This window comes from Eulemur rufifrons, chromosome 16, assembly GCF_041146395.1.
Source record: "Eulemur rufifrons isolate Redbay chromosome 16, OSU_ERuf_1, whole genome shotgun sequence".
Taxonomy (NCBI): Eukaryota; Metazoa; Chordata; class Mammalia; order Primates; family Lemuridae; genus Eulemur; species Eulemur rufifrons.
The window spans coordinates 33,868,005-33,881,512 of NC_090998.1; the positions used below are offsets into that span (position 1 = coordinate 33,868,005).

Here is a 13,508-nt window from a genome sequence, read left to right on the forward strand (position 1 = left end):
TTTCCTATTGTTTACTTTCTCCATTTCAATAAGTAGAATAAACATTTCATTGTACAGTAGAATACTGAGCAGAGATTTACACGTGTGGTTATAGGTATAATATAATTGTGGTCCAGTCCAAGCTGTTAATAGCAACATTGTTTTGGTATAATTCATTCAAACATCCTTCTATTCTCTACCATAAATTATTATGTTCTTTAAAAATGATGTGATTAGAATCACATATCCATTGCTTATTCTGAAGACCCTGAAAAAATTAAGTAGCCATTTGAATCCTTGATGAGCACCCTGAAAAAATGACAGAGACATTTTATATATGGAAATCTCAGGGAGGGAGAAGTAAAGAAATGAGCACCAGTTATTTGTATGTTCCAGAGAATATCTCCTCTTTAGGGCATACTTCCCTCTTCTGAATGTTCATATTACTTGAATTGGGAGACCAGTAGTCACGTGAGGAACACACTTCCCACAGAACCCTCCACACCTTCCGTAGACTTTGGTTCCATCCTGAAAATAAGCAGAGGCAGAATATAGAATAATTTTATACAAGCAGATATCTGCATACACAAAGGAGAAAAAGCAAATGCTTTGAATCATGTGGTTTCCTACAACAATTACATTCCAGGACAAGGATCATACTATTTCAGTATTAGTTCAAATCAGTGGTCATGGGAAAGTTAAAAGGGAACCAGATAACCTGAGATTTATATTAGCTACTTGATGATTATAATTCACACCCTAACTTAGACAATATATCTCAATCCACATATTTTTCATAAAGGAATCTATTTTTTTTTCAGTAAGTTTATTAAAACCTCTCCCAATTTGCTGTCCAATATTTGCACAATTTTACATAATATTCTCTTAGACTAAATAAAAGAAACATATTATACAAACTTGACCTTAGAGGAATACAATTCATGCTACAGTGAGTTTATCTCAAGCCTCTCATGAAAGCATTAGAAACACACTCTGGAGAAAAGTATGGAAGGTGGTAAAAGGGAGCAAAAAATAAATAAAAATTGGGCTAGAAACCAACATTGTAATTATAGAAAGACTAAAAAGGGAGATTCTTCCCTAAGCAAAGCAGTTCACCGAGGAACAGATGGGCAGACATGGGGTCAAGGCGGGTGGTGAGGACATGATAGATCTACTTTCTAGATCCAAAAGTTAGAAGACTAAAGGCATTTTCATAGGATGAGACAAAAATAGGTTGAATTCTAATTTCTGGAGAAGGTAAGATTTTTTGTTTTAATCTAAGGAGGAAGAGTAGAGAAGGAAACTTTGTGTTCTTGGGACCTTTTGAGATGGAAGAATGTTTTGAGACCCAGAGTTTCCAAGTTGCCTTTTCTTTCCATGGCCCTTTTAACTTGGAAGAATCTTAGTACATAGAGAAGGGAATGACAGTAAAAACTCAGTTTTGTATATGTCCCTATTCCCAATCTGCTGAAGTAAAAACTTAACCTTGATTAAATTTACTGACAAACAAAAATATGTTGAAACATGTTTGCATTTTTAAATTGGGTTTCATAAGTATCATTTTCACACCAGGCACCAGATTTCAAGAAACACTGTCATGTACAAATTTTTGATTGAGTTAAAAAGTTTCCAATCTTCTAATTAATCTTTAGAAGAGAAGTTAAATAGAAGGAAAATGAATGCTTTTACTAAATATCCATATCTACTGGTGACCTCGGCCAGAATTCAGTCTTTACATTTAACCAAAAGATATATAAAAGCTGAATACATAAGGTCAGAATGTTTTATTGAGCTCTCTATATTTATACCTGCTCAGAATGTACTTTAAATAAGTAATTACTTTATTCCCATTCTTTTTCCAAAAGGAACTAGATCGAAATATTTGAAATAAATATTTAAAAATAGTCATTCTTTTTGAAAGCCTACTAGTTTACCCATATAAGACAAATAATAAAAACCAAAATTCTTTAATTGCTATTTAAAGCACAATTTCATCATCTTCACAAACAGAACATTTTACAGGCTATGAATATCAGAATACTGAATTTCATTCACGAATAATGTTCATATAAATGAGAGTATAACAGAAGTCGCTTTTATGAAAAGGAAGAAAAATCACAAAACATTAGAGTGGGCAGGGGTTGTTGCTGATGCCAATTTATGTGCAATGTAGGTAAGAACACATAACCTAGATCCAGATTTACTATGGATAAAGACATGCTATCTAAGATACAATAACTGCAAGTAATAGAAGGCATTTGATGAAGTGTACGTATTAGTACACCACACCAGCAACAAAATTAAATAGGTTCTACTTTGGATAAATACATATGCTATAGTTAAAATAACCATATAGTAATCCATATTTATATATATATAAAATAATGTTATCTAGATGAATATAGAAAGGAGAATATGAAAATAACATAAATCATAATCCTAATTTGTGAAAAAACTGTGAAGGATATTCATTAAATGACAAATGGCTCCAACACCACCCCCATCACTAAAGCAAGGCAGTGAGGTAAATAAGCCAAAAATTTAACCCTCACTTCAAAATATTAGAACCTACAAACCTTTAATAATTAAAGAAGAGTAAAAAAGCACTACCTCTTTCTAAACTACCTGCATTTCAAGTCATTAGCCTCAAACCTGAGATGGACAAAATCTATATGTCCTAGCATTTGACAGTTCATTTTCAGGTATCTGTAGCTTGTATATGGATTTGTATGTATATAAAACCTATGTATGCACATTAATAAAAATGAACCCAGTTTCATTTCATAAATTGATGCTGTACCCCATTATATATAATGGACCCATTATATGCAATAACTCTTTAGTCACCAACTTCATATAACTTTAAATTTAAAGTAGAGGACCTTTAATGCTAGCTCATAGCACAGAAGTTTTTCAAACCGGCTTTTTGGTCCAGTAGGACTTACCTGTGATCTGTGTATGATGACAGAGGCATAATTTCCCTGCGCAAGCCACTTGGCTGTGCTGGATATCTTCATTCCAGTTCCTGCCAAATTAATGCTGAATTGTCCCTGGATTGTAAATAAGAAAAAACAAAAATAGATGGAATCCATAAAATATTTAATAATGCTCTTGCCTGGAAACAGTTGAATGAGAATTATATGGGGAAGGACTCAAATTACTTTTGAAGGGTCTTCCTTTAAAAAATAAAGGAATAATTGATACCACCTTACTGTAAAGAAAATGAACAAGGATTTAAAAAATTGATTACCAATAAGTCACCTTAATTACAAGCAGTAATTGAATTAATACCACATAATGTTATTTTTGGAAAAGTAATTCTGTCCAACCCTAGCACTCTATGACTTGACAACTAGAGCTAATGGTCCTGTAGCAACTGGCAAATTCTGAAAGAAGGGGTGTTCATAGGGACAGACACTTGTTCCACTTTAGCATTTGTCTAGTTGTAATGTGTGACCCCTCATTGCTAACTTCTCTGACGTTATACCTGTTTAATATATTTTCAAGAATCTTCTGTTATTGTGCCCTACCCTTTTGTGGTAAGAATATCATTTCTTAACCTACTGTACAAATGTACCACATATGGACTATGTGATCCTGCAGTCCCACTCCTTGGAATTTATCCTAGAGAAATGAAAACTTATGGTCACACAAAAACCTGTACACAAATGTGTATATCATAAACTCCAAAAACCAGAAACAACCTATTGTTTTCCAACAGGTAAGTGGACAAACTAGACCAGCTACAGGACATCCAAAGGATGGAATGCTCAGCCATAGAAAGGAGCAATTACTTATCCATGCAACAACACGATGGATCTCAAAGGCATTATGTTGAATAAAAGGAGCCAGTCTCAAAGGGTAATATACTGTATGATTACATTCAGATGACATTTATATGACATTCCAGAAAAGGCAAAACTATAGCAACAGAAAAGATCAGTGTTTGCCAGGAGTTAGGTAGGAGGAGGGGACCAACTCAAATAAGGGAGTGTGAGGAAGTTGTTGTGGGTAAGAGAACTGTTCTGTATTCTGACTATGGTGATGATAACAAGAATTTACACATATGTTAAAACTCATAGAACTATTCACCAAAAGAGATAATTTTACTACATGCTATATCAAAAAATAAAATTTAAAATGTGAATGGATATAACATCTATTTTGTAAAAAATTTCCAATTGGCTTACAAAACAAAATCCAACTACACGCTGTGTACATGAGAACAAGGGTGATTCATAAAGGTTAAAAATAAAAGGATGGGTAAAAATTATACCAGGCACATGAGCATAAAAAGAGAGGAGAAGTAGTGATCCTGAGAAGGGACAAAGGAGAATTCAAGTCCCAAATCATGAAACCATGACAAGGCAGTGCTAAAAATCATGAGCCACCACAAAGATATTGCACATTAGTAGTATGTATTAAATAACGTGACAATTTTTATGAAACAAAAGCTATAAGAGATGCAAGGAGACATGGATAGACACCCCCTAAGGAAAGCAAAATTTAATATGCCTCTTTCAGTAACAAGACAAATCAAGTGGACAAAAATAAGGTGAAATCTAAATAATATAATCAAAAGGATAGATTTTACAGATATATATTAAACTCTACATCAGATAATAAAGAAAACTCATTCCAAACATTTAATTACTGATTCTGAACACTCTAAATGGAGGCTGGCCATGCTCTACTGGCACTGGCTGAAAGTGAATATTTCTTTCTCTTACATAATCAAATATCAATTACAAACTAGCCAAAGAGATGCATAGTTTTTTTTTTATTTTTGTGGCTTTGCAAAAAGTAAACAACATTTACTTTATTTCATTTTTGACATACGTATTCAAAAATCACATCACACTCCTTAACGTCATCTCATATTGCAACGTGGCAAAGTTTATTTTCCCTAAAGAGCACCATGTGCGTCCATTCTCTTTTCAGCATTCACGTCCCAGGGTACCCTGTCATATACAAACACAGAGGATGTGGTTTTGATGAATCCCAAACAACAGAATAAGTTCTTTCTGTGACATCAAACATCTGGAGAGTATTCATGCAAATGTTGTGTAACTTAACACAAAATATGGTATATATATTTGACAGAACATCCCCCAAAATACTGAGCAGTTTGTATTTTTGGTAACAGTAACCTCGAGCAGATAAATACAGACTGAATATAGATGGGCATGGCTCCTTTTGACAAGCATGTCTCTATGTCCCATAATATATAACTTTTTAAATAAAGCTTTGTATTCCAAAATGCCTAGAAAGCCATCTGAGGGAGGCATCTCACCCTGATGCACAGAGAGGAGAATTTTATCACTGGTTCTGCCTATAATTTTCTCAAGGATGTTGGAAAGATTGTTAAAATGAAATGTCCATTTCTTCACCTATAAACTAGGATTACCCAGTTTATAGCTACATACTTTTCTCAAAATATTATGTGGAAAAATAGGATTACACAGAAATTGGAGAAAGGGAGTTATAAACAAATGGAAATAGCTATCTTACTTAAAAACCTGATTGTGTAAGTATCTCTTATTCAGATTCCATATACATCAAAAAAATTTTGTCTGTAATTCTTGGCTTTCTGTTAAGATATTTCCTATGAGGAGACTTCATAAAGTAAAAGGATTTTTATTCCATTTGACACTTATATGATTTACTCGTATATCAGTCTCTTGTGAATTTTGTTGATGGTTCATTGACCAGAACTTACTCAGTTCAACACACATAATGACAAGGACCAGATTTCCAGAATTTGGTGACCTCCCCAAAGTAACAACTTCTGTGAGGTCTTGTATCAGCAGACTGTTCACATAGCTAGGTTGCACTGTCAATTTACTTCTCTCTAAGTACATCACATGTATGACCAGAAGGCCTATCTTAAAAGGAGGATGGGTTGTTGGACAAAGCTGATCAGTTCTGAGATGTGTTGGCCTTTGGAGAATGAATAATTTCCATTTGAAAGGTTCAAAATGGAGGTGTAACCAATAAAAATATCCATATATCAGGGAAAAATTGTTTAGAATGTTAAAATTCTAGGTTATACATCCTTGCCTTTAGAACAGGTGTCTGAAGAGACAATGCAAGGCTTCAGAAGTGGAGGGGCCTCAGCAGGGGAAGGACAGTCCTGGAAAGGGAACTGAAAGGAAAATAGTAGGTCAATAACCACTTGCAAGGAAGTTGTTGTTGATCACCAATATGAGTGACGTAGGGAACTGGGAAGAAGAAGAATGGACATGAATAGAGCTAACCAGCCTCAAAGATTGAATGAGAACACAGGATTCCTCTGCAAAGTTAACTGCCTTTAAAAATACAGCCAAGAGAGGAAGCACTTCTAGAATTGCGATGTGAAGAGCCCATGGACATTCTCTCCAGTGAAACAGGCATAACTAGGGAAAATTATAAATACAACAACCATTGAAAGTTGTGAAAATTGTCATAAGGTTATACAGCAAGAGGAGAAACATTTATTGAAGAAAATCTATTAAATCTAAGTAAGAACAGTGACAGCCTGTGGCATTTGAACCATAGCCCACCCTCTGTTTCTCACACCTCAGTGAGATGATAGTTGTATTCATGGTGGGTGCAGTTAAGAATCTAAGACTCCATTTTCCCCTCATCTCTGTTATGGCTATGGTTTCTCCTTGGGAGGGACAGGCCACCAGCATTTTGTATCCCATCTAGCTCTGTATTGCAAATGTTTTATTATAAGCAAGAGTAGCTGAGAGTCTGATCCCTTCTCTCACCCAGTTCCTACTAATAGAGCAGACAATCTATCCCAGGTATGGCAGACCAAAAACACCAAGCCTGATTCATCCTTACCCAAAATCATTGGTAGGGCAGAGCCTCCATGCTGAGAAGGGCAATCCTAGAAGACCAAGGGCTATGACCACGATCCAGGATCCTGTTTATAGAGCCGGGGTGTTATTCTGAAGACTAGGCCACTATCCCTGCCCCCTCTGATAGGTGCAGAGATTCTTCCCAGAGAGAGAATCAAGTTGCAAAACCAGAAAATTCCATAGCTTTTCCTAATGGAACTGAGCTTATTTGGAATAGAACATAGAGAGGTTCAAGATTAAGGGTGCTATTAAAATAAGATTTTAGTGGTGTGCAGTAAAGAAGAGGGTGGTAGCTCATGGATAGCAATTAGAAATATAGTAGATAATATTGAAGCTTAGCAGAAAGAAGCGGGGAAGAAGCTAAGTACTCTTCTTGGGTTCTTTCCTAACCTCAAAAACTGACCTATAAGACTAATTGAGGTCAAGAGGCCTCAATTTAATTGAATCAGACTGTGGAGTAATTTATGCTCCCAGCATGTTGTTGAAAGAATAGAACAATCATGTAGCAATTAGTGGAGACTAAGAGCTGAGCAGGATATCAGTAGAGGCAAACTAACTAGAAACCTAACAGGGGGTCAGGGAGAAAGAATTGAAGGGAGCCCAGCTAAGACCACTGTCATCCCTAGGGAAGAGGAGCATCAGGGTGACTGTGTATGCCCAACGCTGCACCCTCTGAGGAGCAAGAGGAAAGGTTGCACACTACAGGGGAAATAGGATCCACTGAAACACTTCAGCCAAGCAACTAAACAAACACACAAACAAACAAACAAGCAAACAACAACCATAACAACAAGAAGTTCCAGAGGAGAGGGAAAGATTAGTATCCAAAGTTGCTAAAATATATTACCTCAAGTGTCCAGTTTTCAACAAAAAATTATGAGACATAATTTGAAACTTGAAAGAAACTTGAAAGGACGAGTCATATGTGGGAAAAAAGGCAACAAACGCTGCCTTTGAGAGGGATCAGATGTCAGACTAAGCAGACAAAAACTTTAAGGCATCTAATATAAACATGCTCAAACTAAAGAAAACCGTGTTTAAAAAAGTAAAAGAATGGATGATAAAAATGTCTCATTGAATAGAGAATATCAATAAAGAGATAGATATTATTATTTTTTTTTTTTTTTTGAGACAGAGTCTCACTTTGTTGCCCAGGCTAGAGTGAGTGCCGTGGCGTCAGCTTAGCTCACAGCAACCTCAGACTCCTCGGCTTAAGCGATCCTACTGCCTCAGCCTCCCGAGTAGCTGGGACTACAGGCATGTGCCACCATGCCCGGCTAATTTTTTCTATATAGATTTTTAGTTGTCCATATAATGTCTTTCTATTTTTAGTAGAGACGGGGTCTCGCTCAGGCTGGTCTCGAACTCCTGACCTTGAGCAATCCACCCGCCTCGGCCTCCCAGAGTGCTAGGATTACAGGCGTGAGCCACCGCGCCCGGCCAAGAGATAGATATTATATTTTGCAAAAAGAGTTAAAAACAATTCTGGATTTGCAAAGTATAATAAACAAGATAAAAAATGCACTGAGGGACTCAAACAGTACACTGGAGCTAGCAGAAGAACTGGCAGACTGGAAGAGGTTGATGCATTGTTGCAATCTGAAGAACAGAGAGAAAAAATGAAGAAAAAGGCACAGAGCCTCGGGGAAATAAAGGGACACCATTAAGTCTCCACACGTGTATGCACAAGGGGAGTACCAAAAGGAGAGAAGAAAAAGAAAGGAGCAGAGAATATATTTGAAAGAAATGGCTGAAAATGTTATAAATATGGTGAAACGTATTGATCTACACATCTAAGAAGCTCAGTAGACTCCAAGGCAAGTAGACACAAAGAGATCCACACCAAATATGTCACAGTAAAGATGTTGAAAGACAAAGAGAAAATCCAAAAGCACCAAGAGAAAAATGGCTGCATATGTGTCAAACCCAGGAAGATAAGGAGCTGACATCTATTATCTAGCTAGAAGCCAGAAGGCAGTGGGATGACATGTTCAAAGTGCTGAAAACTAAAAACTGTAAATCAAGTATTTTTTAATAGGCAAATTTATCTTTCAAAAATGAAGGCAAAATAAGGAGATTCCCAGATAAACCCGAGAGGATTTCTTACTAGCGGATCTGCCTTACAAGGCACACTAAAGGAAGTTCGTTGGGCTGAAAACAAATGTCAACAGGTATTAATACAAATCAACAGAAATCAAAGAGTACTGGTAAAGGTAATTATGTAGGTAATTATAAAAGACACTATAATTGCATATGTCTTCACCTTTATTCTTAACTGATTTAAAAGCAATTATATAAACCAAGATGTAGATAATTATATTACTGGCCTGTAATATAGAGAAATGTAATATATTTGACAATAATGGAACAAATAAGGCAGGTGAGTAAAGCTGTTTTGGAGTAAGGAAATGAACCTGATAATAAATCAAATCCATAAGAAGAAATGAAGACAACTGGAAATACTTAACAAGAAGGTTTATATAACAAAACTCAATGAATATATAATTGCTCTAATTTCTTCTCTCATATTCTCTAAAACTGCAGTCACCAGCCCCCAGCCATGGCCCAGTACCAGTCCAGTGCCTGTTAAGAAACCAGCACACATCACCACCTGAGCTCCATACCCCACCACACGCCCACCCCACCCCAACCCTGGTCCATGGAAAAATTGTCTTCCATGATTCAGTCCCTGGTGCCAAAAAGGTTGGGGACCAGTGCTCTAAAAGACCTAAAATTATATAAGATAATACTATAACAATATATTGTGGGTTTGTTGGATTTATAGATGGTTTATGTATAATGACCATAGCACCAAAAAAGGAGAAGGAAATAGGGTATATATAAGAGCATTATTTCTATATTTCACTGGAAATATAAAAATATTCAATAGTATAAATCTGAAGTGGATTCCAGTGTGTGTGTGTGTGTGTGTGTGTGTGTGTGTCTTAAACCCTTGAATAACTACTAGGGAAGTAATTAAAAAAATATAGTGAAAACATTAAGGAAATTAAAATGTTGCACTAGAAAACATTCACTGAATAAAAAGGAAGCAGTAAGGAGGAACAGTGAAACAAAGACAACATAAGACATATATAAAACAAAAAGTAAAATGGTGGATGTAAATACATAGTAAATGTAACAATTAAACAATCCAATCAAAAGGCAACAATCCAACAAATTGCTCTATGGGACATACTCTTAAGATCCAAAGATATAAATAAGTTGGAAGTAAAGAGATGAAAATATATACAATAACTCTCAGAGAGTTGGAGTGGTCACACTAATATCAGATAAATTAGACTTTAAAACAAAAAAATTACTACAAATAAACAACACTTCACGATAGAAAGATCAATCTATTAGGAAGTTATGACACTTATAAACATCTAATCATGTACAACAAAACTCCAAAATAAATGAAATAAAATAACTTACATGAAGCAAGGCTGAAGCAAGAAATAGACAATTCAAAAATAATACTTGAAGACTTTCAGCAGATAGAACAACTAAGCAGAAGATCAACAAGAAAAAAGAAGAGTTGAACAGCACCATAAGCCAACAAGTAGTCTATAAAACGTTGCACCTAACAAGAACGGAATGCCCATTCCTCCTAAGAATTTATTATATATTTCCCAGGATAAACTATATGCTGTACCATAAAACAAGCTTCAATAAATTTAAAAAGACTGAAATAATATAAAGTGTGTTTTCTAACCACAATGGAATAAAAACAGAAATAAAAACCAGAAAGAAATTTGGGAAATTCACAAATAGGTAGAAATTAAACACCATACTTTTAAATAACCAAGTCCATTCATTGCCATGGACTAAATGGAAAAATTAAAAATGATAAAGAATTATGGAAGGGGAAATAGAATCTGAATAATTTAAAATTCTCATTATTATACTTTTCGAACAAACCCAATGTTGGCAAAGTTTATTCATAGCTTTTGAAATAAAGTACATATAGGAAGTTTTGCATTTCTATTTACTATGTTTCTTGCAATATTCTGGTCAAAAAAATGAAGGAAGAGAAACACTATTAAATTTTTTTCATAGTGAAGGGAAAACTAATCAAATATGAAATACCTGTGGGCATCTGGCAGCACTATAGCAGTCTCCAGCGGTGGCAAATGGAACTGCCTTTCCAAATATTGTCTGGGAGAAAAGAAGGTCTGTAGCTAGAAAATAACAAATGAAATGCTTTACCATTGAGACAGTAATACAATCTTCATTGTTAAACATAGTTTTCTTATTACTTTCTTTAACATATTTGTATAATTAATTTTAAAAATTTAAGCAAAAATGTTGTCAATTCTAGTACATAACATAGAACAGGTTCTAAATAAATAATTTTTTAATACAAAAATGTTCATCTCACAAATAGCCCTAGGGTTAGGAGCAAAGTCACTGAAGGAAAAAAAAAGATTATTTAAAGGTAAGTGGATATGACAAAGCAATATTGAGTCTATATATCCTTACAGACAGCATATATAGCAATTCATTAGGCAATTTAAAAACACCAACCAAAAAGGGTGCTATTTCCTCTGATTTCTTATGTTATTGCATTATATTATTGCTTCTATTCTTTTTTTTTTTTTTTTTTTTTTTTGAGACAGAGTTCCGCTCTGTCACCCTGGCTAGAGTGCCGTGGCGTCAGCCTAGCTCACAGCAACCTCAAACTCCTGGGCTCAAGTAATCCTTCTGACTCAACCTCCCAAGTAGCTGGGACTACAGGCATGCGCCACCATGCCTGGCTAATATTTTCTATATATTTTTAGTTGTCCAGCTAATTTCTTTCTATTTTTTAGTAGAGACGGGGTCTTGCTTTTGCTCAGTCTGGTTTTGAACTCCTGAGCTCACACGATCCTCCCGCCTCGGCCTCCCAGAGTGCTAGGATTACAGGCATGAGCCACCGCGCCCCCAGCCTGTTTCTATTCTTTTCAGACATTGCTAACATTGTTAGTAAAATATGCTGATTGGCAAATAGTAGTGGAGATTTTGATAAAGTAGCAAAAATAGAATCATTTGATCTAAAACAGGTTGGAAGGAACCCTAAAAGTCAGCTGCTTCAGTCACTTAATTATGTTTGAATCACTTAAATAATATCCCAACCTAATAATCCAACCAGTGGCTGGTCATCTCCACTGGCATTATTTCAAGCCCCTTCACTTTTTAAGACTGCAAGATCACTGCATTCCTCATGATGACACCAGTTCCCTAGAGGCAATTCCCAAAGGTAGCATTTCTAGAAATACCTATCACTTTTCCAAGAACAGTTGCTAAAACTAGTAGGCCTATCATGATGTGTGAGAACAAGCTTGTAAAAAATAGTGAGAGCCAACCATGTGCATCTCTTCCCAACTCCACGTACAAGGAGGTCATGTTGGTGGTGTATAATTGGCCATGGTGGGAATATATACACCATGGACGTTGCCTAATACTAAAAATCTGACTTTTTTCTCTCCTTGGATGTATGGTTGTTAAACATTTATATGCACACCACTGATTATTTGTGACACTTATGGGTTAGGCTGGATCAGAGCAGGGATACAACTTTTGCTGCATCATTTGCTACTAACTCCCCCAAAAGCATGATGACCAGCCAATGGACTCGGTTTTACCAACCAATTACACAATGATGGCTCCAGTCCACCTAACTCTGGTGGGTTCCAGAACATATTTCAACCTCCTACTGGGCATCATTGCTTGGATGATCCACAGATATCTCTGACTTAACATGTCCCAAGCTAACTGAATTATTTTTTTCTCCAAATTTATTCCCCTACTGTATTTCCATCTCACTGAACTATACCACTAACCACCTGGTTATTTTGGAAATCTTTCTAAGTATTTCATGTCACTAATTCCCACATCTCTTCAGTCAGAAAATTCTATAGAGTCAACCTCTTTAATATTTCTCAAATAGCTCCCTATCCTGACTCATGTCCCTCATTTAGGCTATCATCACTTTCTATCTGAATTATTACATTAGCTTCCTAGTTGTTTTCATGAATACAGTGTGTTCTCCCTCCAACCTCGTCTGTTCCTTCCCCTGGTTCTGCCTTTACTCAATGGCTCCTATGACCTACAAGATAAAATTTACCTGTATAGATTAGTATGATCTGATTCTTGGGAACTTCTCTAACTAGCCACCATCCCCTAACCTCCATTTGACTTATGTTTAGACAAAACTATAATACTTTTCATTCTCTGACATCACCAAGATACTCTTCCATACTTTTGTTCATGCTTCTCCCTCCTCCTGAAACTCCTTTCCCCACCTTGTTTAACTTATATTTGTCTTCAGGATTGTTCAAGATAGGTGTTCCTATAAGCTTCTTGAGGAAAGTGAAGACTTTTAATTCAACAGATATTTATTTGCAACTTATTGTGCATAGGGCACTATTATAGATACCGTACACAAAACAATGGATGAAACAGAGGCTGATGGAACCTGAGTCTTCCCAGGGAGAGACAAGTAATAAAGTAAATTTTATAGTATATATTAGGAGTGATACTTCCCATGAAAAGAAAACAGATCAGGGAAGAGGATGGAGAAAAAGAGAATTTAGGAACGGAGAGTGGTCCTGGATGGCCTTACTGAGAAGATGAATTTCAGCAGATACCCAAAAGAAATGAAGGGGTAAACCATGCACTTAACTGTCCGACAGATGGGTGATC

General features: G+C 35.8%; 1 protein-coding gene across 1 annotated transcript in view; it reads right to left on the bottom strand.

Moving 5' to 3' along the window:
• Positions 1-417: 417 nt before the first annotated feature.
• Positions 418-13,508, bottom strand: part of ADAMTS20 (ADAM metallopeptidase with thrombospondin type 1 motif 20) — a 158,877-nt gene continuing 145,786 nt past the window's right edge. Inside the window, exons 37-39 of the mRNA XM_069490737.1 lie at positions 10,914-11,005; positions 2,925-3,029; positions 418-507 (exon numbers count right to left, since the gene is read on the bottom strand). Of these exons, the coding sequence (XP_069346838.1) occupies positions 418-507; positions 2,925-3,029; positions 10,914-11,005 (287 nt within the window). The remainder of the gene's footprint in view (positions 508-2,924; positions 3,030-10,913; positions 11,006-13,508) is intronic.